The following is a 27,951-nucleotide window of genomic DNA, read 5'->3' as shown; positions in this document are numbered from 1 at the left end:
AAAGTTTCTGAAGTAAAGGGCATAAGGCCACCTTTATCATGATGATCCTGTTTGGATTTAATTTGTTCTGCACCCACAACAGTGAGCGTATGGATGTGTCTTTGTTTTATTTATATGTATTTATTTTAGTTTCTTGACCTTTTGTTTTGCACTACAGTTACGCTATTTATTTTCAATTTGATTGCACATTGAAGTTGATACTTTCTTCTGAATGTAAATTTTTTAATGTTAATTTTGCTCTTAATGTAATATCTATGTTGCAGAAGTTCATAACGTTACTTATTTTTTGTATTATGTTATTTGTAATGTGATTTATATATATAAATCACATTACAAATAACATAATAAGAAAAATCTCCCGTTTTTTTACAAGTGTTGTAAAATATATATAAATAACAAATATTGAAATATGTAACTAAATGTTGGGTTTATTATACGATATCGTATAATAAACCCAACATTTAGTTACATATTTCAATATTTGTTATTTATATATATTTTTACAACACTTGTAAAAAAAAAACGGGAGACCTTTCCGTCTCCCATCTTTTTAGTGAACTTATTCTAATGGTTCAGTTCATCTAAAAGAGCTGTTATGCCCATCACTACGAAAAATAACAAAAGGCTAGTGCTAACTGGTTAACTCTAGCTCTCACTCTCAGCACACACTCACGGGCAGCTCTTCTCTCTCTCTCGCTCTCTCTCTCCCTTCACACACACACGCGCTTTCCTGCTCTGCCCCTCCCCCTACCCCAATCACAAGCCCAGCACAGAACAGAACAGTGAATTCACAGTGAACAGAATATGAAAGCAGCTTCGCTACAATATAGCTAATTGTTAAGAATTTAAAGATTAGGCTCCTGTTGACCCTGCTAAAAAGTCCAGCTCAAAATCAGAAGAAAACATTCCCTATACTCCCTATATTTAACGATATAGCCTCCCAGTATAAAGTACGTTTTTTCTGCTTTTGAGATGGATTATTTAGTAGAGAGTGTAAATCTGTACTGCAGTAAAAGTGTGTAGTTTCATAAACTTGGCTCAACCTAAATTTGGCTCACTATCTTTATAGGTCAGTTGCATTAAAACAAAGTAATGTTAGCATAATGTAATGGAAGTGTGACTATTTTCACCGGGTAAAAGAAGCTTTTTTTTAACACAGGGGGACTAATTTCATCCCTTAATTTAAAACTTCACAGTGCAGTTTACACTACACTGCAAAAAAAAAAAAAAAAAAAAAAGACATAAAATATATGCAAATTAAGACAAATATATGTATTAAGCAAAACAAATCTGCCAATGGGGTAAGCAAAATTTTCTTAGTAAGATTTCTTACAAAAAAGCAATGGCAAAGTCTCAAAATGAGTGAAGTAACACCTAAATCAAGCAAAAAAGTCACTGTTTATGGACACAAGAATCAGAATAACTTGATTGCTGCTTAATTGTGCTTATTTTGAGTTCAAATTACTTAAAATAAGGTACAAATTCTAAGTAAGAATGATTAAGATAATTATCCCTAAAATAAGCAAAATAATCTAACACTTACACCATGCTTAGTAAGACAAAAAGTCTTATCAGAGAAGAAAATAAGATTTATTGCCTTAAATTTAGATAATTTCACTTGCTAAGATTTAGTTTTTTGCAATGTAATGACTGTGAACAACTTATTACAATATAGATAACTAACTACCTATGTAGTTATGTATGCATTAGTATGGTACCTAAGCTGTCAGTCCTCTGCTATTCTGAGCACTTCAGAATAAAGATGAATCATATGTCAGCAAGTTCTTAGATTTTAAAATGCTATTTTATTATATACACACACACACATATATATATATCATATACATATATATAATGAGAGTACACCAATTTAGCTGTGAGTAAAGGAGAGATTCTAGTTGAGAAACTGTTAAAATGAAATGTAGTTTTAAGAATGTCAATTAGCAGTATTGCCATTTTATCTCAGTTTTGGTTGTCTTTCAGTTTTGCATCATCTGAACCTGGGAGTTGTTCTTTAAATTGTCAATATGTCCATACATACACCTTGTTTTAAATAGCTTGTGCTTAATTTAAATGAAACAAAACTTAAAAGCTGGTGTTTTAATAAATATTAGCAATAAATAATACACATCTAAAACAGTAAAACCATAAATGTAATACATACTTTTTATTTGACTAGACTAGGCTAAAATGTTTTGTTGACTAAATGACTAAAGTGTGACAAACTATTATACGTTTTAGTCAAAAGACTAAAACTAAATTAAATTCACCTGTCAGAATGAATGCTGGACTGTATCTGTACTTAATTTTAAATACTTGTCATTCTTAATTCTCTGTTCTGAACATTTTCATCCAGGCTTGCTTGTTTAAAAAAAATAGTTGTTTTACTAATTCTATTATTTCATCATGATAGTGTGTATCCTGCAGTAAAGTTATTTATTTGGTTACTTTTTTGACATTTCTAGTTTAGTACATTAATTACAAATACAGGCAGTGTATAAAATGGTATGAGAGAAGTGCTGAATCAGGGGTTTGCCCAGGATCCCATACAAGCTAAAAGCAGTGTATGTTAATGAGACAAATGTATGAACTATGGAGAACTGTAGATCTTCCTTATTTGGATAAACTATTACAGGACTACAGTAACTATGTGAAAGTAAATCTACAGATCTTTCTCTTCTGTAAATTCAGGCCCAGTCCCCGAAGACCCAGCATCTTCAGTGTCCTGGAGCTCAAGCAGCAGCACTTGCCACTCCACCGTCTCCATCCCCACCCGAAAGAGGAAGATCAGCAGAAGGAGGCTTCCAGGATGTAAAGAGGAGGAGAGGAGAGGGAGAGCAGATCAAAGCTTTGTAAAATGCTTTCTAAATAAGTGTTTTTTTTCATTGTTATTGCTTGTGTCTGTGTTTTCTATTTATTTGTTACAAAAAATGTAAATGTGGGTTTGAGGGCCTGATTTAAGTGTCTCCCTATTTCTTCCTTTTTTTCTTCTTTCTTTTCCCTTTTCCCCAAGATCTCATGACCTCTCGCCACAGAAATAACTTTCTGGTCTCAAAAAAGTAAACAGGCACAGTAACATATTTTGATTTTTGAGGTTTGAGGTGCTACACATTTGGTACCTACAGCACATGTGAACCTACAGAAACTCCATGCACAAACAATAAAATAATCCCTGTCAATCATCTTGCATTACTGTTACAGAAACTAAACATCCACAGGGTCTAAAAGTCTAACATTGCCCTCTACTGGAAACTGAAAATATTGGTTAGTGCCCTATGATAGTGAATATTAAAGTTGCAATAAAAGAGCAATACATAGAACAATAAAAAGCAAAGAAAACTAAAATTATTGTTAAAAGTTTTTATCCAATAGCTTTTATAAATACATTTTATTGAATGAGAAGATAGCAGCGTTATTGAGTTGTGGTGATGCGTGGCTTTGCATGTTACAGTGTTCACAGATTTATTTCTCTAAGCGTTCCTGAGTCCATACATTGAATTAGTACAGGCTCGTGCTCATGATGTTTTTAATGTAAGGGCATCTGAGGGCAAGAATTTCACCAGCTTCCAATATTGACTGTCAGCTGTTCCACTTGGACACAGGGATTATGTTAAACATCTTTGCACATTTTTATTTTAATTAAAGACAAAAGTTGTACATTCCTTTTCTCCAGAAATAAAAGTGTCGAAAGCCCAGCATTCCCTTGTAAAAGAAAAGCGCATTCAAGTATATTTTTTTAAAGCATACTTAACATGGAAAAGTTCATACTTTTAACATTAAAATTAATACGTACTTAAATACATACTAAATGTACAATTTTGGAACAACTCCAGACAACTTGAGTATATTTGAATTTGAAACTGTAATTGAGCTATATTGAAATACAACATAAACACATTTGATTGTACTTTTGAATGTTTTTTTCATATAACTTGAGTAAACTTTAGTAGATTCAAGTATGTGTTTTTAAACATAATTTTAAATACACTTGAAGGATATTGTAAATTTAGTAATTTGAGTATTCATGCAAATATTTTGTACACACTAATGCTACTGGGAAAAAATATTGTTAAAAATGTATATTCAATTAAAAATGTAATTTTTGTTTTATTTACCTAATTTAAGTATTCTTCCTTTTCACAAGGACTGTCGTGATATTCATGTCTGTAGATCAGAGCAGCTGGACTCTAAAAATATATAGCCTGTCCAATGAAGAGATGTAGGTGGCACTTTCACTGAGGGAGGAACGGACACTGCAGATGAAACTTAATCAGTCTGATAAGAAACTAAAGCTTGAGAGAAGCTTAAAAAGACCATAATCCTGAGTCACCAGGCCAAAGCAGCACTGGAGCTGCTGCAAATCTGCTCCATATATTTTACTCTCAGCATGAAAATGCTGCTCTCAGAGGGGGAGCTGCGGCATATTTAATCCGAAAGACTCTCAGCTGTATATCCAAGGTGGATATACCAAATACTAATATGTGGAGTTGAATAATTGATTTTTTATATACAAATTTAGCAAAATAATACTAACTGGAAAAACATTGGCTGCATTCCAAGAGCTGGATTAGGCTTAAACCCAGACTAAGAAAGATGTTTCAGTGCTAAATCAGCATCACTTTGTGTTTCTCAGGAACCATACAAGTTATCAAGCTTTGGATTGGCAAATATCATCTTGGCTTTTGACAGGCTAAACAATTTCCAATCAGGACGTAACTTGTACCCTACATGTATATGAGGGCCAAAACTCTGTCAAAGTTTTTGGCATGTCAAAAATATTTAAGACACTCATTAAAAGTTACATTTCAAGCACATCTACCAAGTATTAATCAAGTGAGCATTCAGGAGGCTCTACAGTGAAAATTTAACTATTGTGCATTTACAGAATTTATCGCTATTTTTAAACCTAAATGTACACAAGACAGGAACCTTTGACCCAATCAACACAAATTTACAAACACATATATACTACTAATGTGATCTTGATTCCCAACTGAGAGCCAAATCTGACATTTTTTCCCTCTACAAAAGCCAAAAATCTACTGTAATTGTAAAAGCCTTAGTCCTAATTTATCGCTATTTTCAAAAACCTTTCACCCTATCAACACACAAACTTACATACATATACATACTACTAATGTGATCTTGATTCCCAAGCCAAATCGGACATTTTTTCCCTCTACAACAGCGAAAAAGCAACAGTCATTTTAAAGGCCCGAGGCCTTTCTTATTGATTTTTTAAACCTAAATGGACATATGACGGGAACCTTTGACCCGATCAACACACAAATTCAAATACATATATATACGGACCACATGATCTTCATTCCCAATTTGGAGCCAAATTGGACATTGTTTTTCATATACAAAGACAAAAAATCTACTGTGATTGTAAAAAAAACCTGATGCCTAATTTATATTTTTTTCAAACCTAAATGGACACAAGACAGGAACCTTTGACCCTATCAACACAAAAAATTACATACACATATATACAGGCAACATGATCTTGATGGTTGGAAATGTACTGACAGGCATATTTATGCATTACTACTAGGCTCTCAGCAGGATTTATGTGCTGTGTTGCTGCACTCTAAATGTCATTTGGTGAAAAAACTCCGACCCTTAGGTTCTGCTTGATCATGCTGGTCATCCAGCTTACTCTTAATGGTCATGCTAGTCATCCAGGTAGCTCATTATAGTCATGCTGGTCAACATGTTTTAAGCCTAACTGGCCTCGGACCCCGTAAATCGCAGCTTGCGGCTATATTTATTATTATTATTATTATTGTAACAATGTAAGAAACAAACCTGCCGCAATGTGTCCAGCAGTGACCTCCATGACATCATCGTAGATCTCCAGCATGTTTTCTAACAAAAATAAAGTGAACATGACTTTTATTAGGGAAGTTTTAGTTGTTAAGATTAGAATTTGCTCACTCATACATAACTCTACAGACCCATCACAATGTTTGAGTTTTGTTCCACAATAACATCATCGTAATTATCTGGTTCTTCCTCTGCAAAAAAAAAAAAAAAAGAAACAAAATTCTTAATGACTGATATTGGTCATTTCATCTGACATCTTTCTCTTTTAAATTGCTAGCTTTACACATGGGAAAGTTGAAGAAATATATATATATATTTTTCTGCAGAGATGCAAATAGGCATTAGTGATAAGGACAGATAAAAAAACAGAAGCACACCTGCTGCACTGTCAGGTGTTTGTCCAGCAAAAATGACATCATAACTTAACTGCATTTCCTCATTATCTGCTTTACCTAAAACATATTAGAATAAACTGATATTACTAATATGTATTTTCAGTTGGCTTTTTATTTCATTTACATATATTTTATTCCAAAAAACATAATTTTATCTTCACATGTGTAAGTGTGTAACATTATTCAGTGGGAAGAAAAGATAGATAAATTGGTGTAATTTATTAACAAAGGAAGAAAATCTACAAAAAAAAACACTACTAAAATATAACAATATGAAAAGAGAGTTATCTGACAAGTATTTGATTAACTGCTACATTATTTCTGTAAAGACCAGACATTTCTGCTTTGAGAGAAAAAAAAAAACATTTTACTCTTACTTTCAGTTGAGACAGTAATTCTTTTAGGGATGAGCCTGGTGTCAATCTCCTCATAGACAGGCTCAGCTGAAGTCTTCCTCCTCTTAGAGATCACTGTGAGAGAGACAGAGAGAAACATGGAGTCAGTTCAGTAGAAGAGAAGACTGATGACAGATTGAAGTACTAATGATGATTAGAGAAAGTACAGAAAGTGGATTGTAGATGATCTCTGAATCCCCCTACCTCTCCTGAGCACTCTGTTCTGATAAAACAGCACAACCAGAAGCACTAAGGCCAGGAAGAGCACAGATCCCAGAACCAGGAGAGACACTGGATAGATGGAGGGAACAGCTGGTGGAGGAGTTTGTGGAAGTATGATTCTTCTTGTCTGTGGTTGAGAATCTAAAAAACAAATATACAAAATGTATAGACAATTTATACATGAACACAGTCCTTTTATTGGATGTGAATAATTTTGTGATGAATATTATGGAAGATGACATATGAAATGTCTATAAACACAGAATGATCTAGACAGACTGGTGCAAAGCACATACAGACTCTCACTATTGTTACTTTCTATCCTTCCCAAAAACATTACAATTATTAAATGATGGAAACCAAATGTGTGTGACCAACATTATGATCAACAATAGTTACCGAAGTTGCTATCAAGCCTGTTTACAATGGAGAAAAGTGGTCCCTGACCTTGCAAGACAAAATGTCCCATCTGTCCTCTTTTATTATTTAAAGGCAAAGTATGATACAGGAAGCCTAGTGAGTGAGCATAAAATAACAATGTGATGTAAGTATTTTTCTCAAGCATGTGTAAAGTTTCTGTAACAGTTAGGAGGCAAATATATTCAGTTGTGTCTGTTCCTCTGACCTCCACAAGTGACTCCAGCACTGTGGGAGCAGTCAGTGTGGTTCTTCAGGGAATGAGGACAGTCCCACAGGTGAATCTCATTCCCTCTACACTTCACTCTGTTCATCCAGATAGTTCCTCCACCAGAACCATCAACAGCTCTTCTATTAGCACTCAGCGCCAGCCCACAACCCAGCTGCCTGCAGATCACCTGAGCATCCCTGATGTCCCAGAGGTCACCACATACAGACCCCCATGTTTTATTATGATACACCTGCAGCCATCCAGAACAGCTTCCTACTCCTCCCCTCAGCCTCAGAGGAATGTGCTCTACAAACACACCACAGAGGGAAAAAAATGATTATCCATCAAAGTCTTACAAACATTTACAACAGTCGTATATACTGTATGATGAAATATGTTCTTATAGAGATGTGGTAAACCACAAAAAAGCATTGTAAGATGAAAATATATACAAGCAGAAGATATTTTTTTATATCGTAGTTTGGGGGGGTGCCATATCATATGCAAAAACAGAATTTAATTTTTATTTTGTTTCAGTAGTGTATTTTTAAAATAATATCTTTAATTCAGTGTTTTGTCATATCACCAAGAGTACTGTTATCGCGATAAATGCCATGAAACATTGTGATATTGTTTTAGGTCCATATTACCCACCCCCATCCACCACACCTGTCCTGTCTACACCTGAATTCCTCAGACTTACATAGACACTCTGATGGACTCCATTACCCAGAATCCCTCTCTAAACCTTTGTTAAAAATATCACTGTAGAAGTGTTATCTAAAATATGTTAAAGTGCAAAAAAATATGCAAACTACAAATAAAACAGTGCGAGCAAAGACAAGAATTGCTTATTAGTGAAAGCATGCTGGCAGAACATGCAGTCAAAAAGAAAGAAAATGTAGTTTATCAAAGACATGATCATTTTGATAATGATAAGTTTTCTTACTTGAGCACGGTCTCTCATGAGGAGATGAATCACACAGCCAATTTGTCAAATCTAGTGTATTTCCATTCTCTGTGGTAGGACAAAAAAATCAAATATTATGAAATTCCAATTACAAACTACATTAGTTCTAGCATTCTTTAAAGTCTTTAACACCTGATCATATCTGCCTACCTGAGCAGGTAATGCAAGCAACCTCATTGCGATTATCACACCTGTTCTCCCCCCAGGATGAAGATGGACAGTGCCACAGAGTGGAGTCATGTTTCCTACATTTTACATTATCCAGCCAGTTAGGAGCTGATTCCACTCTTGCTTTAGACCAAGACTCACTGCCAGTTCTTCCACAGTTCAGCTCTCGACAGATCAATTTTGCCGTTTCATCAGTCATCCCATTTACACACACATTCCCCCAGGTTCCATTATAGTACACCTCCAGATTCCCCTCACAGCCCTCAGTCAGTCTGATCTCTTTATACTCTGGCGGGAGAAAGATAGCTAGCTAGTTATGCACATTGATTTAAACGTGCAAAAGTTTCTTCTTTAATTATTCAAAATGTACCTCCAGTTGTACACAGATAGGGCATTGGTACTTGATTACAAGATCATTACAAACTGAGCAATTTAAGATACGAAGTACCTGAGCACACGACTCCTACATCATCCTTGTGTCCACATTCATCCTCTCCACACAGCTGATATCTGCAGTTCCACAGAGACGCCTCGTTCCCCTCACACTCCACCTCATTCAGCCAAATGGGTCCAGTTCCAGATCCAAACCGGGCTGGTACCGGTACTGGAGCACTGAGGGCGACTCCACACTGCAGCCGTCTGCAGACCACCTGTGCATCCTCAATATCCCACAATTCATCACTCACTGTCCCCCATGATCCACTGTGGAAAACCTCCAGCCTTCCTGCACAGTCTCCCCCAGAACCAACCAGCCTGATGGAGCTGTGGACTGTGTTAGATGTACCTAAAATTTACACAAATACAAAAGATGTTTTCAAACTCCTTTCACAAGATATGTGTTGTGTATATGTACTCATATTTGCCAAATAATTATTCTCAAATGTTCAAAAATATGGATAATAGAGGCACTTTTGCATGTTATCATACATACAAATAAAATTATACATTTATTAACTGTGCAATGCTTACCAGAGCAGGTGATGTAGAGCTGTACTGTGGAGCTGCAGTTAACTGCTTGTGAGCTGCTGCAGTTCCTCAGATGAGCTTCACTCCCAGAGCAGTTGAAACCCGTCACACACATGTAGCTGTGTTCAGGACTGGATGAAGAGGAGCTGGAGATGTTGAGTACAGAACCACAGCCCAGCTGTCTGCAGACCACAGAGGCCTCAGACTCACTCCAGGAGTCCAGCAGAACTCTCCTCCAGTCCTGCCTGAAGAACACCTCCACCTCCCCCTCACACTCCATCCCTCCAGACAATCTCACTACACCCTCATGAGACGCCAGAGAAGAACCTGAAGAGAAAAAAATATATTACTTGGCTTAAAATGAGGGAGTAATAAACTTTCAGTTATTTATTATACTGCAACTGTAAGATCTCACCACTACAGATAACTCCAGCATCCGGTTTATGAGAGCATGCAGTTCGACTCCATGATGAAATGGGACACTTTAACAGGTGTGTTTCGTTCCCCTGACAATCAAACACATCAGCCCAGATCCGGCCACTCCCCTCCCCAAACCAGTCTGACCCCAACACAGCCACAGAACTCCCACACTTCAGCTGAGCACAGAGGACACTGGCAGCTCTCATATCCCAGCTTACATCACACACTGTACCCCACTCACTGAGGTACTGGAGCTCCACTCGACCAGAACAGGAGTCTGAGCCGTTCATCAGCCGAGCCTGAGTGTGACCTGAATTTACAGAGGAAAAACAGTAGGCAACAATAATACAATACAATAATAAAAAAATATATATACAGTAATTACAAACTAATTGCTCACAGTTTAGTACTAATCTAAATCTTTTACAAACATACTTCATCATACCAGAGCATCTTAGTCCCACATCCTTGTTGTGAGAGCAGTTGGGTTTCAAGGAAGGAGATGTCTGGCAGAGGTACATATGAGATTCGTTTCCTCTACACTGAAGCTCCTCTGACCACATCTGACCCTCTGCTCTACCAAAAGCAGCTGCTCCCAGAACCTCCACAGGAGAACCACAGCCCAGCTCCCAGCTGCACACAACCTCTGCATCCTGCTGGTTAAAGTCAGCATCACACACTGGAAGCCAAGAATTCCGATGAAGCTTCTCTACTCTCCCAGAGCATGCGTGAGGACCACCAACAAGTCTTCGCTTGTCACCTACAGTATAGTATTTGTGTACATTGATCATCAAAAAACACTGCACCCAGAAGAAAGCATCAGATTACAAGGCTAGTCAGAAGAAAGATGTGCTATGCCATGGCTAAACACATTGACAGGTCAATCCACTAATCCACTAAAAAGTGCTGGATACTGTTGGACCCACGATCAGCACTCTACCACATCGCAAAATCACATTAGTGAAAGCACATTAGGAATGCCACACATCTGACATGTTGCATTACACACTGTATGTGTAGTTCCTTAAATATTACTCATCTTAGTCTAAATGAAATAATTTATTATTCCTATAATTCCTTTATTATGTCTCCGTCACCTGTCTGTTATCTGAATTTGGTGGATGTGTGTTTTTGTCAGTGTTTTGTGTGAAATTGACAAAAGGAAGTGAAATACCTACCAGAACATGCCAGTCCCACATCATTATCATGGGAGCAGTTGTGTTTGAGTGAAGATGATTTTGGACAGAAGTGAATCTGAGATTCAGTTCTTCTACACTGAAGCTTCTCTGACCACACCTGACCCTCCACTCTACCAAAAGCAGCTGCTCCCAGAACCTCCACAGGAGAACCACAGCCCAGCTCTCGACACACAACCTCTGCACCCTGCTGGTTAAAGTCAGAATCACACACTGTGACCCAGCTCTCTCCATGAAGAACCTCCACTCTTCCAGAGCAGTGAGAACCTCCAACCAGCCTGACTCCTAGGTATGATCAAAATATAATAAACATTATGCAGTGGGTTAAAAGGTTTTTTGATTACAGAAGTTCATACTAAGTTTTTAGTGTAACTCACTTGAACAGATGACTCCAGCATCTTTAGGATGATTACAGTTATGTTTACCCCATCCTGCTGATTTACAGTTCTTTAGTATGGATTCTGATTCTCTACACTCCACATTATCCATCCAGATTGGTCCTGATCCTGATCCAAAGTAAGCACCACTAAGTGCATCTACAGCCTCTCCACAGCCCAGCTCTCTACACACCACTGCAGCATCTATCATATCCCAGTCATCACCACACACTGTTCCCCACTGTCCTTTATGAAGAACCTCCACTCTCCCAGCACAGCGACTCCCACCATCCACCAACCTCACACTTTCTAAAGAGCAGAAAGAGAAAGATTGAATGCACAACTCAAACATCATTTTGCATCTTTTAAAATCTGGTAAAACTTCATTTTAATGCTATTCACATGTGCTATATTCCAGCATGCACAAATATGGACTATATCAATAAAAGAATTAAGAAGAATATGTTTCATGAAGTACATTATACACTGACCACTAAGAAAAGAACATCTTTTCATCAAGACTCTAAAAAGAAAAAATAAATAAAATATGTAGCTCTCACCAGAACACACCAGTCCCACATCATCATCATGGGAGCAGTTGTGTTTGAGTGAAGATGATTTTGGACAGAAGTGAATCTGTGATGTGTTACCTCTACACTGAAGCTCCTCTGACCACACCTGACCCTCCACTCTACCAAAAGCAGCTGCTCCCAGAACCTCCACAGGAGAACCACAGCCCAGCTCTCAACACACAACCTCTGCACCCTGCTGGTCAAAGTCAGCATCACACACTGTGACCCAGCTCTCTCCATGAAGAACCTCCACTCTCCCAGAGCAGCGAGATCTGCCTACCAATCTGACCCCTAAATTAGTTTATAAGAGAAAGAGAACATGTACATTAACATTAACACACAGCATTAAGTACTTGGAAACCTTAAGAAGTTCCACAGGGTTCTACTGTAGGACCGATGAAACTAATATTAGTGAAGAACTGATGACAGTGAAAAACTGCAGTGTGGGCTTACACATGGAGTCAATTAACAGTTTAAGCACTAAACACAAACAAATGTACTAATTAACTGCTTAAAATATATAAAGATAAAAACTCTGGCCATGTACCACTGAACTAAGGTGTAACTGTAATTAACTAAAAAATATTAACGCCTGTTTCTTTGTGAATGGGACTTCTGCATGGAAATCCATTATTTTCTACCAGAAAGGAAAGATTACAAAAATGTATTTCTCCATCATGCCTACAGCAATAGTCTTTCTATAATTAAGTATTGTCTTATAGTGAAAATCACTTTTCATCTCCATATAATAATTAGCTTTTTTAATAATTTGACTTAGTATATCAAGTTATTACCTACATTTAAGTACTAGTAAGACCCGGTAAGTATTTTGTATGTGCTAGTTCATACAGAGAAATCACACTATGGGAACTTAAGCTCTAAAACACAGGCTGTATTATAAGTGTTAACTAGGTTTATTACAGCTTATAGTTTTCTTCTATACAGTAATTTGCCACATTATTTTTTAAACGCAAAACCAGGTCTGAGATTGAGCAAACAGTGACTGATCTAGTGGTCTTAACCAAATAAAAGTGGGTTAATATAGGTGAAAGTAGGTCATGATTATGGCAGATTAGGAAGAAATGCTATAGTAAATAAATTGTGCACAACTGATATACATTCCAACGACAAGTATTTTAAGATTTAGGAGAGCTCACCTGAACAGATGACTCCAGCAAGTCGATTACAAATTTGTTCCACCCATCCAGCTGATCTACAGTGCTTCACTGAAGACTCTGATCCACTACAGTTCACATCATCCATCCAGGCTGATCTTGGTCCAAACTGAACATTTTTAAATACAGCCTCCCCACAGCCCAGCTCTCTACACACCACTGCAGCATCTCTTATATCCCAGTTTACCACACACTGATCTCCATGTTCTGTTATAAAAAACCTCCACTCTCCCAGCACAGCGATGGCAACCATCCACCAACCTCACACTGTCTGTACAACAGAGAGAGAAAGAGAGAGGAAAAGATGTAGAAATCTGAAAAATCAGACTGAATCTCAAAATTAATACATAAGCCATTTAGCTCTTACCAGCACACACCAGTCCCACATCATTATCATGGGAGCAGTTGTGTTTGAGTGAAGATGATTTTGGACAGAAGTGAGTCTGAGATTCGCTGCCTCTACACTGAAGCACCTCTAAACACACCTGACCCTCCCCTCTACCAAAAGCAGCTGCTCCCAGAACCTCCACAGGAGAACCACAGCCCAGCTCTCGACACACAACCTCTGCATCCTGCTGGTCAAAGTCAGAATCACACACTGTGACCCAGCTCTCTCCATGAAGAACCTCCACTCTCCCAGAGCAGCGAGATCTGCCCACCAATCTGACTTCTACAATGTGTTTATAAGAGCAAAGAGAACATGTACGTTAATATTAACACACAGCATTGGGAGGGCTGGGAGGTTAATTTGAATAGAAGGGAATTAAATAATACGGGGCAGTGATTTTTATATTTTGCACTTTTCATTAACTGAAATACAAGGATTTTAAAAATATATATATATATTATTTCTTAGTTGCTAATTCTAAACCAAAGCATTCAAAACCACCTCTGTAATAATCCATTTATTAAGTGTATGAAAGTGAATTTAGGTTCAGGCTTAAACTTTTCATGTTACAAAGAAGTTTTTTTACAGGGGTGTATATAAAACAACTAACAGTTGTTTAATTAATTCAGTACATTCCAACACAGGCCTCATCACATTTGTTTACATCTCTGTGTAATATGTTTTATTTTTTTGCATCTTACCTGCACAAACAGCACCAGCGTCTTCATCATGATTACATCTCTGTCTACCCCAATCATACGACCTACAGTTCTTCAGTGAAGACTCTGATCCAGCACAGTTAGCATATTCCACCCAGATCGGTCCTGATCCTGATCCAAAGCGAGCTCTCCGTGGTGCATCTATGGCTTCCCCACAGCCCAGCTCTCTACACACCACTGCAGCATCTCTCATATCCCAGTAATCATCACACACTGTTCCCCAATGTCCTCTATGAAGAACTTCCACTCTCCAAGCACAGCGGCTACCACCATCCACCAACCTCACACTGTCTGTGTGGAGAAAAAAACAAACACACTGATAATCAGAGAATAATTACACTTATACTCAAATAATAATACTCAAACAAGGCTGAAATACATTTAAACCAAATCATGGACATCAAAAGCTCCCATTTAGAGATCATAAGAAATCAGTTCACTAATTTGTACTTCTATAGCAATACTAAAATGGGCTGACTGGATGATAGCAAAGTGTAAATCACATGAATGTAAGATCAAAAAGTAAATATATACTTTTCAATTAAATGCCACTTTATGCAACATCATTCAGCATGTCTGGTTTGGTGGGGGATTAGTGATGGTCTGGGGAGGCCTGTAGATGCCCAGGCCTCTACAGGTTAGACAACAGTACCCTGCCTGCTCTTAGGTATTGAGATGAAATCCTTGAACCCATTTTAAGAAAAAAAAAAAATATATATATATATATTTTTTTTTTACCAGTATATTATACTTACCAGATGTGACGAGAGTGACAGTGGTCAATAGAAAAATGAGTAGAACTCGGATTTCCATCTCTTGCACACACACTGCTCAACTCAGCAGCAGAACAAGCTTTACCTCTACTCAGCCAGATAAGACTCAAGAACCTGAGAGACAGAGAGAGAGAGAGAGAGAGAGAGAGAGAGAGAGAGATTCCCCACAGCCGCCAATCACACTCACTATGACCTTATTAGAAAGAGGAGAGGAAATTATCAAACATTTTCAGTGACAAATCAGAAGAAGCTTTTTTTTTCATTTTGCCATATTTTTAAAAAGCATCAGCACTAATTAACACAGCTCCACCTCCTTGTGTCTGTGTGTGTCTGTGGGCAAAGGAAGGTACAAAGTCAGCTACCTTCTGGAGACAAACTTCAGAGAGAGTAAACACACAAAATACAGCATTAAAGCTGCACCTGCAGACAGCAGATCCAAACACATAACATCCACCATGAAGATAAGTCACAGTTTCTTTTAACTACACATACAAACAACTTTTTTGTGTTTCTCATGCTTTTACAGAGTATATAAAACTAGTTTTAATCCTGAATACAGAAACTCTGATTAAGTGTGGGAATATTGTGGGTTCCCTGTGAACTACAGCAAGGCTGGTGAGCGATGGACCAAACAAAGACGGTTTGTCTGCCCTGTGAGGCGGGTGTAGGGTATGTTTGTGGAAATGCATCTAAGGATGCACCTACTACTCTACTGATCACAGCAGTTCCAATTACAAAATAAAAGTCCTGTTCTCTGGAGTATGCACTCGTGAGCCGAACTTACCAAGTCCGTTCTGACAAAGTACAAGAGTCCAAACTTGCTTAATCTATAATGAGAAACGGGCTTGTGAGCCCATGGGACCACGAGGGTGGTTGAGAAAACCTTTATTCTCTCTGTAATGATTAATTTATTTATCTAAAACAGTATGAAATGCATTAATGAACTGAAACATGTTGCTCAGTGTGCTTTTAAAAATGAAAAAAAAAAGAAGACACATTCTTTATAGGTGTGAAAAAAAATCACACTTTATTATCATAATATAGAAAACCATAATAATGTATGCTGCACAGACATATATAGATATATTTTTGATTAAGGTGAAAAGCAAATATAATTTGCATGTTTACCATGTTTCCACAATAAATCGTACGTATTAAAATATCCAAACCTGTTGTAATGTGTGGGCTCTCTTCAGCAGGTATGATATCATCATAGACCTCGCCATAGTTTTCTGTAAAAATTAAAAAATGCATTGCAGCACAGCAGCATCAGGATGATGGCAGCAAGACACTGTTACTCAAAGACTCAAACTTTTAAAATACTAAGGGGTTTTCAATGTATTGGTACTGTCGCCCTCTGCGATCAGAACTGGTTGACAAATCAAAGTGTGTCCCTTTAAAAAAAAAAAAAAAAAAAACTCCCACACACCAAAGGATATTAACTCACCTCAACATGCCTTTTGCAATCCTGTAGTTACCCCTGGGCAATCCTAAAATCACTATTACAAACTGTACAGTAGGCAAGACATTGTTTTTAACTTGTGCCAGACATGGATATACTGGAGTAGTCAAAGATAAATTGAATTTAGCATTAGCATTACCCGCTAACCACGCTCACTATTTTCCCGTTCAGGGGTGAGTCTTATCGGCCTGAAGCCTGATGCTAACTGCTAAAACACTTCAGAACCCTACACATATTGCATGGAACTTTTTTCTATAAAACAAAATATATATATATATGTTTTTTCTTCTGCATTAAAAATTCTAACACACATTCAGTATATGTCAACTTACCTGAGAGAAGCTCCTCATCTACGTCCTCATATCCTGAATGCTGATCTTCAGAGATAAAACTTCCTGTTAAAGGAGATCAGAACAGTCAGAATGCCAAAGTTCAATTATTTAATCAAAATCTACAGCAAAAAAATGTATTTGTAAGTCTGAAAATGAGATGAGGCTTTAAGCCCAATCCCATTTCACCCCATGGCCCTACCACTTACCCCAACCATTCTTTGAGTGTAAAGGGTGAAATCCTCCCCATAAGAATTGGGACAACACTTCATGCACCAGATACGTCATCAGAAGCACTAAGGTTCAGTAACCTAGCTAATTTTATGGCATTGTATGTCTTCAGAAAGGTTGGTGATTAAGGAACAATTGTCAATTTCTTAATTCCTGTTATGGAGCTTGGATTAGCTTTCATTTTATTTAATTGTTCTGTTCCGCCTTAAATGATGCAGCCTCTGCTGTCTCTTGCACCATTTAAGGTGAAATGGGAAAGTTGGCTAACAAACCCCATCCCTTTCCTCTGCTTTTTAACAGCAGTACAGGCCTGAATTGATAGTAACAGATATGTAATTCTTCCTATTATAGTCAGTGGAGTAACACATTATTTTGAACCTGTAAGATAAGGTAACAATGCTACAATTGATTTACTGCATGTAGTTTTTTCATTTATAGTCATTTAAACACTCAGAATTGCTATTTGATATCTGACCTTAGATCCACTTTACATACTGTGAGAAGACTGCCTTCAGTGAAACTCTCTACATATAATTTACCTCTTTTAGTATATCTGTTAGTGACACATTTATGGTTAATCTCTTCATAGACTGCCTCAAGCAGAGTCTTCCTCCTCGCCTTAGAGATCACTGTGAGAGAGAAAGAAAGAAACATGGAGTCAGTTCAGTAGAAGAGAAGACTGATGACAGATTGAAGGACTAATGATGATTATAGAAAGTACAGAAAGTGGATTTTAGATGATCTCTAAATCTCCCTACCTCTCCTGAGCACTCTGTTCTGATAAAACAGCACAACCAGAAGCACTAAGGCCAGGAACAGCACAGATCCCAGAACCAGGAGAGACACTGGATAGATGTATGGAAAATTAGATGATGGATTTTTTGAAGGAGGGACTGTCTTTTTCTCTGTTAGCTGTGCTGGTACTGAAAACACAGAATAAAAACACTGTTGAACACTGCATAGTTTTGTTTAAACTTAAAAAAAAAAAATCACACAAAGGAACTAATTAAAAGAGTACCTGTGGTGTAAGTTGTAGTTGTTTCAGATGAAAAAGGTAATGTGACAAATATGTCTGAAAGAAATATCATAAAAATGGTCAAGAAAAAGAGGTTACAGAAGGAGAAAGAGATTAGAGCAGCATTATTTAAGAAATGGTATTTATTGTTTTTGTGTTTATTGTATTTGAAACAAAAGTATATGGCTGATATGGTAATATTGTAGGTATTTTCAAAAATATTGTTGCATTATTGTCTGCCAATGTTACTTAGTGTATTTATCAGTGTTGTGAGCCTAAATCAGCCATAATATAAATGCTATTCTCCCTTTTACAGGTCAGAGGAGCACAATAATAATAATATTGAACCTGACTGAAATACAGAGTACACTGCTTAACATAACCATAGTTATCTTAAGAGAAGTTAATACTAGATTAAAAAACGTTCTCGCACACCTGCACAGGTGACTCCAGCACTGTGGGAGCAGTCAGTGTGGTTCTTCAGGGAATGAGGACAGTCCCACAGGTGAATCTCATTCCCTCTACACTTCACTCTGTTCATCCAGATAGTTCCTCCACCAGAACCATCAACAGCTCTTCTATTAACACTCAGCGCCGGCCCACAACCCAGCTGCCTGCAGACCACCTGAGCATCCCTGATGTCCCACAGATCAGCACATATAGACCCCCACTCAGCATTATGATACACCTCCAACCTCCCAGAACAGATTTCCTCTCCTCCTCTCAACCTAATAGGCATGTAATCTACATCACACATGAACAGACACATGAATAATATTACATTTTTATAACAAAACTACAGCAAACTGCATTAGTGTTTTTATTTAATCAGTTTTCACTCAAATCAAAGATCAACTGATGAAAAGGGAAGTTTAGAATTATTTGACAAAACAAGTTAGAATATAGGCACGAACAAATCTGATTAATATGTATACTTATTCAAGTAGTGAATGGAGTGGTAGTCAAATATTCGTACTTGAGCACTGACCCTGGTTTGGAAATAAGAAGAATTTTTGAAGGTTTTCAAATGCAAGCTGTTTCTTCTCTCCTAGAAATGGAGACACATGCTATAAATACTACAAAAATCAAATCAATACTACTAAACTCATTACTAAAATAATGATCTCAGCAATAACAATTGAGAGTTTCAATTGAGCGGCAAACCCCCTCATTTCACACCAACGCACAGAATTAAAAGTCAGTCTGGTTGTGATTTTCAAATAACACCAGGCATTCTAACAGGGCGCACAGGAAACTTCAAGCTGCACCAGACTGCTCTTTTTCTCTAACCCCACCGAACTATTCCAGCAATGACAAAAACAATTTTTCAGTGCGATTTTCGGACAGAACAGGCTCCTATTAGTAAATGTACACCATTATTGTAAGTCACTTTGGACAAAAGCATCTGCCAAATGTAATGTAATTCAATGTAATATCTTATTATTTCACTCACAAATGTAATTTTTTCTGATACACTTTACACTTTTTATTAAAATGTGTTCCCAGCATGACCAGATGAGTGTAAAAAGCACAGCAAGGTGTAGCTTGTAGTCCCAAAAAATCTCAAGCAATCCTGCACACATACATTGCCATGAAGAAGTATTTGCCCCCCTACAGATATACTGATATTTTTCTGATTATTAAAAAAAACTTTAACATCAGACAAAGATAACCCGAGTAAACATAAAAAAAGCTCATTTTAAATGATCAGGAATAAAGGAATTTAAAGAATTTCTTGATTCTACAGGTCTGGCAGTAATCAGGCCTGGTTGAGTTAAGTGAAACTGAATACTCATCTATCCAAAAAGTGTAATTAATCACATTTTATTTTTTAGGGGGTGTTTGGATATTTTTTTTCCCTTAATAAATAAAATGATTATTTAAAAATTATTTTATATTTACTCAGGTTGTATACACTTACACAGGGAAAGAGGATGAGGAAAAGTGAGGGTGATCCGGTCACCACAACACTTTCTTTCAACACAACTTTCCATGAAAAACTGTTTTACTCATGCTCATCTACTACAAAGAAAAACAACATACCGGAGCAGGTAATGTGAGTCACCTCACTGCTTCTATCACAATTGTTCTGACTCCAGGATGAAGATGGACAGTGAAACAGAGTAGAGTCATGTTTCCTACATTTTACATCATCCAGCCAGTTAGGAGCTGATTCCACTCGTGCTTTGGTAGCTCTCTCAGTCTTAAATCTTCCACAGTTCAGCTCCCGACAGATGAGACCAATTGTTTCTACATCCATCCCATTGTTACACACATTCCCCCAGGTTCCATTATAGAACACCTGCAGATTCCCCTCACAGCCCTCAGTCAGTCTGATCTCTTTATACTCTGATGAGAGAAAATGCTTTATGTTAGACCCTGGAGTTTTCATGTAGTTTAAAACAAACTTAATGAATCTACACTATTAGTTAAAAGTTTTAGAACACCCCCATTTTTTGCCATTTAAGCACTCCAGCCCAGTTAATAACCTGAAATGGTACAAAATCCAGTGTGCTCAAATGGTACAAAAGTTAGCAGTGCCAGGGCCTTTAAACAGAAAAGGACCCCAAAAAAGTGTATATTGTAAAAAAAAAAAAAAACCTGAATATATTTGTTTTAAAGAAAGCTTTGGAAATTGGCGCAAAAATAAGAATAAATTAAGTCTTAGTCTGTAGTAAAGTTAGAAGAGAATGTGTTACTGCACTCTACTGCTGACTTTGTAGTAAACTGCACTTTTATCATAATACCTAAAAAAGACACCAAAATACAGATCAATTTGAAACAATTTAGTTTGCCCTTTAGATACATTCTGACACATTAAAAAAAAACAAGAAAAAAAAAGGTACAGGAAGAGGTCTGGCTGACCCACATGGCAACAACTTTAGATTGGTTTAACAAGTCTTATTTTAACAGTTTAACTAAGTCTCACTTTCAGCACTGAAGAGAAAATTTAGAGGTCTGACAGGTGAAGTGTTGTAAGAACACCAGCAATCAGCACACTGTACCTGAGCAGACGACTCCTACATCATCCTTGTGTCCACATTCATCCTCTCCACACAGCTGATATCTGCAGTTCTACTATTACGACTCTGGAAGAAATGTTGTCAGTTGCACGATTTAATGTTTTAACATATTTAGCAAAACAAAGATACATATATGAAGAGGTTATAATGAAACAGTCTTCTAGTAGAGTCTTTGGCGTAGGCCCCGTCATCGGCCCAGGACTTGATACATCTGGGCTCTGCAGATCCTGTCGTACATTGGAGACAGGGGCGGAGCCAACCCCCGGGCAACCAAACGGGACCAACCTGGAGGCGGTGGGGAAGGAGGAGGGTAAGAACGACCATCAGCGTCTGAAAGGCAGCAAAGGTACTGAATGAGTGATCTTATTTAAAGGCAGAGGGAACAGCTGATTGGATAGGTAATTAGGTGACGTAGCATTGGAGTCTTTAGTAGAACTTTCGCTGCGCTTTCACTTCTACTATTACGACTCTGGAAGAAATGTTGTCAGTTTCACGATTTAATGTTTTAACATATTTAGCAAAACAAAGATACATATATGAAGAGGTTATAATGAAACAGTCTTCTAGTAGAGTCTTTGGCGTAGGCCCCGTCATCGGCCCAGGACTTGATACATCTGGGCTCTGCAGATCCTGTCGTACATTGGAGACAGGGGCGGAGCCAACCCCAAAGTGAAAGAATTAATATATATATATATATATATATATATATACCCACCGGTAGATCTTTACTTTATCCTACATCCTGTAATAAATGAAACGTTTGATTAATAATCAGCATAATAATAAACGATACCGTACTTTTGAACGATAGCTCTTTAGCACCGGTGACTGCGGACAGTGAAGCATTTCCTTTTATACCTTGGATATCCCCATGCATGAGTGAGTTTATTAGCATTTAACTCGTGGATTGTGTTAAGTGAGCACATGCTTGATGTAACTAAATGTGGGTGACCTGTGCAGTAACAAGCAGAGTTAACGTGAGTGTAGTGACCAGTGATGCGCTTGCATTGCGCCAACTTTCCATGCTGTTAGTATGGGCCGATGCCCTTCACTCATACATACGCTTGCTACGAGCCTAAGCGGGGTGCGCCCCCGAAGCGTACGGGCACGAGCCCTTCACTCATACATTCGCTTGCTACGAGCCCAAGCGGGGTGCGCCCCCGAAGCGTTCGGGCGGCGAGCCCTTCACTCATTTATTCATTAGATCATTACATATTCATTCAGTTATCTATTCATCAGAGCATGCACGGGGAATGCCCCCAAACATACAGGCCATGTGCCTACATTCAAACATTCATTTCTTTCATTCTTTAATTAATTCTGCATCCATCCGATCAATACATAACATTTTGCAGACGCTTTTGTCTAAAGCGACTTAAATAGTAAAGTTCAGAAATAATAGAAGGTAGAAAAACTTAATACAGGGCCTAAAGGAGATCAAAGGGAAGTTGTGTGACAGAGGAGTGAAGAAGGGGAAGAAGGAAGAGACGTTAGCAAGAAGAAAATGGTATTAGGCGAGGGGTGCGCCCCCAAACATACAGGCCATGCCTACATTCAAACATTCATTTCTTTCATTCTTTAATTAATTCTGCATTCATCCGATCAATACATAACATTTTGCAGACGCTTTTGTCTAAAGCGACTTAAATAGTAAAGTTCAGAAATAGTAGAAGGTAGAAAAACTTAATACAGGGCCTAAAGGAGATCAAAGGGAAGTTGTGTGACAGAGGAGTGAAGAAGGGGAAGAAGGAAGAGACGTTAGCAAGAAGAAAATGGTGTTAGGCGAGGGGTGCGCCCCCAAACATACGGGCCGCGGGCCCTACATTCATACACGAGGGCGTCGAGCCCAATCAAAGCATGCGTTGCTGTTAGTGAGGGCCATGCCAAAACATGCATCTAGGTTGGGCATCGAGCCCATCATGCGCGGGGACCGCCCCCAAAGCATGCGTTGCTGTTAGTAACGGGCTGCGCGCCCTGTAAAACGCTGAGCGCGGGGTTCGACCCCTGAAAAAACATGCTGTTAGTAACATGCAATAATCCTCATGTCATGTCGTCTGGGCTGTGAGCCCAAGATAAAGAGGAGATTGTCTCCTGGCATGTGTTGATGTAAATGACCACGGGCCATAATGCATTAAGCTATAGGTATAGACATGTGATAATCAGCAGTGTTGGGAGAGTATCACAGATCGTTTTAATACTGGTTAATACTGTTAGTGAAGCATTGAAACAAAAGCAAATGTTGATGTATAATAGATCATTTAAATCGCCGGATTGATGCACAAATTAACATACTCTAAAGTATGTAGTACTTCCACCGCCTCCAGTGTTTGCTTATAAATAATACTTACTTAGACAGTGTTGAATGAGCTTGCTGAGCGTTCAGCAGTAGGTCCAGTTCTGGTCTAAGTGTGTGACAGGTCTTCTTCAAGTAGCAAAATGGTGACGTCAGCTTCGCTGAGGATGTGGCTGCGTCGTTCCTGAAGAGAGCGACCAGCGTAGCAGGATGGAGATGGTCAGCGTTTCCTAATTGACATTTGACAGGTGAAATCTGACCACTGTTTCGCCATAGGGTAGCTATTAGGTGAAACCAAACAGAGGCGCATAAAGTTTAGAAGAGCGTGAAAGCAGATAGCTGCCCCAGAAATGTAAAGACAGAAATAGGAGTGCACTTTTAGCATTTTAATTGTAAAACAGGGCCCTGTTATCTGCAACAGAATGTTTCGCGCAAACAGTAATGAAGGAAGGAGTAGAGCTTAAATCAGACAGCGTGAGGCATTGAACTGATCAAATAAATATTGTCGGCGCGCGCTCGTGAAATGCCTGTGCGCTTAAATCCATAAAAGCTGCCGTATGCAGTTGAAACATAGGGAGAATATATATAACTTGTAAATTAGATTTATTTCTGTAAATGGCAAGCTATATTAAATTGAGGAAGAGGATTTTTGCAATGCCTTTGAGGAGTAAGCATATAGCTGGATTAGAAAACGAACTCGGATAATCTGACTATTACGACGTTCCTTATTAATTGGCATCAATAATTTTGTAGATAGAAAGTTTGTTACCAATTATGAAATTAATTTATAATTACTGAGTCCCAGGTAATTAAATTGAGCAATGACATAATCGGAGTGCAGAAAGAACAACTTAAATGAGGATCGTGATCACAGCTTCGCGGTCACAACGTATTTTATTAATGATTTCAGAGAAAATAAAAAGTAATGAAACGCACGCGATCATCACCGATCATTTCGTACAGAACTGAGAGGCAGATCCAGGGGCGAGGGTCAAAATTAATAGCCAACAGTCGGCAAACTATCGCCCTTGGAAATAAATACCCAAAACCGACAAACAGAGCGGCGCTCGCACCGAGCGCAGCCGAAGAAACAGCGCCGAGGAGAACAATGAGAAATACCGGACCACAACCAAGAAAGCGAGACTAGAAAAGCCACGAACGACACAGCAAACAGAGAAGACACAAAAGCACCCAAGCGAAATCGCGAACCCAGAGACAGATAATGATACAGATACATAGATATTAAATAGCCCTAAGGAAATGTAGACATCCAGCAGCAACAGCACGATTCATAAGAAATAAAGAACAGTAAGAATAAAGAAACACACTATATACGGATCAAAACACAGAAGAACAGAAAAGATATAAGAAGATTAAATAGAAAAGAAAAGGTAATAAGACGATAAGCCGGGAAGCAGGTCAGCAGCAAACAGTTTTAAAACGCAGAGTAAGACATATTCCTTTAAACTAAGCTTTAACAACTAATGCATTTCACAGGTACAATAATTCGTAAGAGTATCAGCAGTACCATTATTATTATTATTATTATCATTACGTATGTTTTATATAAATAAATATACTTATAAATAATATACTACAGTTGGACAATTTATTGTACATCAGTTCGTATTCTAGCATTATTTCTAATTAGTACTAGCACCACTAGCATTATTATTAACCATTACAAATTTATTTTTCGAGCTTATTCAATGTACAGCACACGATGAGCTGCATTGTAATGTATGAAGGTGCTACAAAATAAAGAGTAAACATCGGCATCATTATTATCATTATCACTATTATTAGTACTAATATTACTACCATTATCACTATTAGTACTATTAATATTATTCCATTATGATTACCGTAAACTAGGCAGAGCAGTAGATGTTGCCAACTGCCATCAATAATTTACGGAGCAAAGTGCAAGGAGCAATGACATGGAACGCAAGAGACTGAAAGCACTGAGAAACACAAACATGCATATGATACAAAATATGTCGAAGAAGCGAATACGTGAAAACCCAATCATGAGTAACTGTACGTGACAGCAAGGGAGGCGAGGTCGGGGAAGAGACGGCGGAAGAATGAAGCAGTGAGCGGTAGAATGTTAGAATGTAGTCAAAAGTCCGGAAAAATCAACAGAACAGCGAACAGAAGACAGAACAGAAAAAGAAAAAAGAAAAGAGGTAGAAGAGCGGCCAGCCATAAGGTCAAAAGACCGCGAAGAGGACCATCCACGCGCCGGGGGCAAACGGGCTTCGGAAGGAAGGCAAAAGAAGAACCTTACCTTGTAGGATGACAGCACGCAAGCGCGGGGAAAACCATAGCAGCATCAGCAGAAACAAACGGCCTACCAAAAGCCGGGCCAGGCACGGCAGTAGCTAAACAGGAGGAGGAAGAGGCCATGCAGCAGAGGACCCAGGCAGAAACACACGTGGCAGCGCAGCAGCAGATCCAGCAGAAGCGCCAGGTAGGGCAGCAGCAGCAGCAGCAGCAGCAGCAGAGCTGGCAGAAGCGCCAGGTAGGGCAGTAGCAGCAGCAGCAGCAGCAGCAGCAGATCCGGCAGAAACGCCAGGTAGGGCAGCAGCAGCAGCAGATCCGGCAGAAGCGCCAGGTAGGGCAGTAGCAGCAGCAGCAGCGGCAGATCCGACAGAAGCGCCAGGCAGGGCAGCAGCAGCAGCAGCAGCAGCAGCAGCAGAACCGGCAGAAGGGCACCAGCAGCGCAGGAGCAGCAGCAGATCCGATAGAAGCGCACCAGCAGCGCAGTAGCAGCAGCAGCAGATCCGACAGAAGCGCACCGGCAGCGCAGTAGCGGCGAACAAACCAGGAGCGCGCTAGGCAGCACAGCAACATTAGAAGATCCAGGCAGGAGCGCGCCAGTCAGCTCAGCAAAAGTCAAAGTTCCAGGGAGAGCGCGCCAGAAGGAGAAAGATACGGGCAGGTCCGCGCCAGCCGCAGCAGCAGCAGAGGCCAGGGGAGGCGGAGCGAAGGCAGAGGGGCCGAGTGAACCGGTGCTCAGTTACAACTTGCCACCCTCTCGAACCGTGCTACTCTAGTACACAAATAAAGTAAAAACGCTAGAAAAAGCCCCATATTCAAACAAGCTTCAGCAGGAATACAATAAAGCCGAAACAAAATATCGGAGGACAGTTAAGAGTAAGGAGGGGAGACCACAACGTAACAGAAAACCACGAAATAAGAAAACAAACAAAGGCCCCGCGCATGGGCACTGCCGTCGAGAAGCACATCACGACGGGTTGCGCAATACGACAGAACCCTGCGTTACAGGGAGAGGCAACCCGGAAGCAGATCCACAGCGCCCTTCGACAGCGACCAAACCAGAGTCCGAACTCCACGCCGAGACAGCGACCGCCTGAAGGACCGGGACAGCTGGGGCTTATCGCCGACAGTGGGCTGGGGCGGCGGCGGGACAGAGCAGGAGGGGGTAGAGTAGCGGGCCGCCAGCCAACGGTGCGGCGCGTGGCAAGCAGATTGCGTCGTCCGTGCACAGCCGACTGGACGTGGGGAGCAGCAGCCGTCAGTAGGAGCGGGAGGCGTCCGACGACAAAGCGGCCAGCAGTAGGAGGTTAGCAACAGGAGGCCAACACGAGACGCCGGTCGGACACACTAGAAGCGAGAACGGGACATAAGCGAGAGAACTGCGGACAACGTCAGTAAGAACGACCATCAGCGTCTGAAAGGCAGCAAAGGTACTGAATGAGTGATCTTATTTAAAGGCAGAGGGAACAGCTGATTGGATAGGTAATTAGGTGACGTAGCATTGGAGTCTTTAGTAGAACTTTCGCTGCGCTTTCATTTCCACAGAGACGCCTCGTTCCCCTCACACTCCACCTCATTCAGCCATATGGGTCCAGTTCCAGATCCAAACCGGGCTGGTACCGGTACTGGAGCACTGAGGGCGACTCCACACTGCAGCCGTCTGCTGACCACCTGTGCATCCTCAATATCCCACAATTCATCACTCACTGTCCCCCATGATCCACTGTGGAAAACCTCCAGCCTTCCAGCACAGTCTCCCCCAGAACCAACCAGCCTGATGAAGCTGTAGCCTAAAATTAAGAGAAACCAGTTCAAAGTATGATTTCTTAGTTCACCCGTAGTCACATGATGATTGGTTCATTTCAGATTCATAATAATTATAATAACCCTTACAATAAAACAAAATAAAACAATTTCCCCCTAACAACGGGCATTATTCACTACAACTCCAAATAATTTGAATTAAATGTACCAGAGCAGGTGATGTAGAGCTGTTCTGTGGAGCTGCAGTTAACTGCTTGTGAGCTGCTGCAGTTCCTCAGATGAGCTTCACTCCCAGAGCAGTTGAAACCCGTCACACACATGTAGCTGTGTTCAGGACTGGATGAAGAGGAGCTGGAGA

General features: G+C 39.3%; 1 protein-coding gene across 39 annotated transcripts in view; it reads right to left on the bottom strand.

Moving 5' to 3' along the window:
* Positions 1–21,312, bottom strand: part of LOC111190360 (scavenger receptor cysteine-rich type 1 protein M130) — a 28,689-nt gene extending 7,377 nt beyond the window's left edge. For 9 of the 39 annotated variants that reach the window (XM_049470410.1, XM_049470405.1, XM_049470408.1 and 6 more), the window contains exons 1-28: positions 21,236–21,312; positions 20,274–20,579; positions 19,207–19,278; positions 18,666–18,974; positions 18,234–18,287; positions 17,974–18,138; positions 17,755–17,844; positions 16,988–17,050; positions 16,363–16,425; positions 14,403–14,711; positions 13,799–13,983; positions 12,127–12,244; positions 11,567–11,875; positions 11,172–11,474; positions 10,439–10,753; positions 9,989–10,303; positions 9,577–9,900; positions 9,056–9,391; positions 8,590–8,895; positions 8,419–8,487; positions 7,467–7,775; positions 7,289–7,354; positions 6,824–6,982; positions 6,602–6,694; positions 6,207–6,281; positions 5,961–6,020; positions 5,812–5,871; positions 4,116–4,235 (exon numbers count right to left, since the gene is read on the bottom strand). In XM_049470410.1, the coding sequence (XP_049326367.1) occupies positions 4,159–4,235; positions 5,812–5,871; positions 5,961–6,020; positions 6,207–6,281; positions 6,602–6,694; positions 6,824–6,982; positions 7,289–7,354; positions 7,467–7,775; positions 8,419–8,487; positions 8,590–8,895; positions 9,056–9,391; positions 9,577–9,900; positions 9,989–10,303; positions 10,439–10,753; positions 11,172–11,474; positions 11,567–11,875; positions 12,127–12,244; positions 13,799–13,983; positions 14,403–14,711; positions 16,363–16,425; positions 16,988–17,050; positions 17,755–17,844; positions 17,974–18,138; positions 18,234–18,287; positions 18,666–18,974; positions 19,207–19,278; positions 20,274–20,490 (4,821 nt within the window). In that variant the 5' untranslated portion in view covers positions 20,491–20,579; positions 21,236–21,312 and the 3' untranslated portion in view covers positions 4,116–4,158. The other 30 variants (XM_049470433.1, XM_049470436.1, XM_049470422.1 and 27 more) reach the window with 30 other exon arrangements.
* Positions 21,313–27,951: the final 6,639 nt, after the last annotated feature.

Source organism: Astyanax mexicanus, chromosome 22, assembly GCF_023375975.1.
Source record: "Astyanax mexicanus isolate ESR-SI-001 chromosome 22, AstMex3_surface, whole genome shotgun sequence".
NCBI classification, from domain to species: Eukaryota; Metazoa; Chordata; class Actinopteri; order Characiformes; family Acestrorhamphidae; genus Astyanax; species Astyanax mexicanus.
The sequence above is the reverse complement of the archived record's forward strand: the minus strand, read 5'-3'. Positions and strand labels throughout refer to the sequence as shown.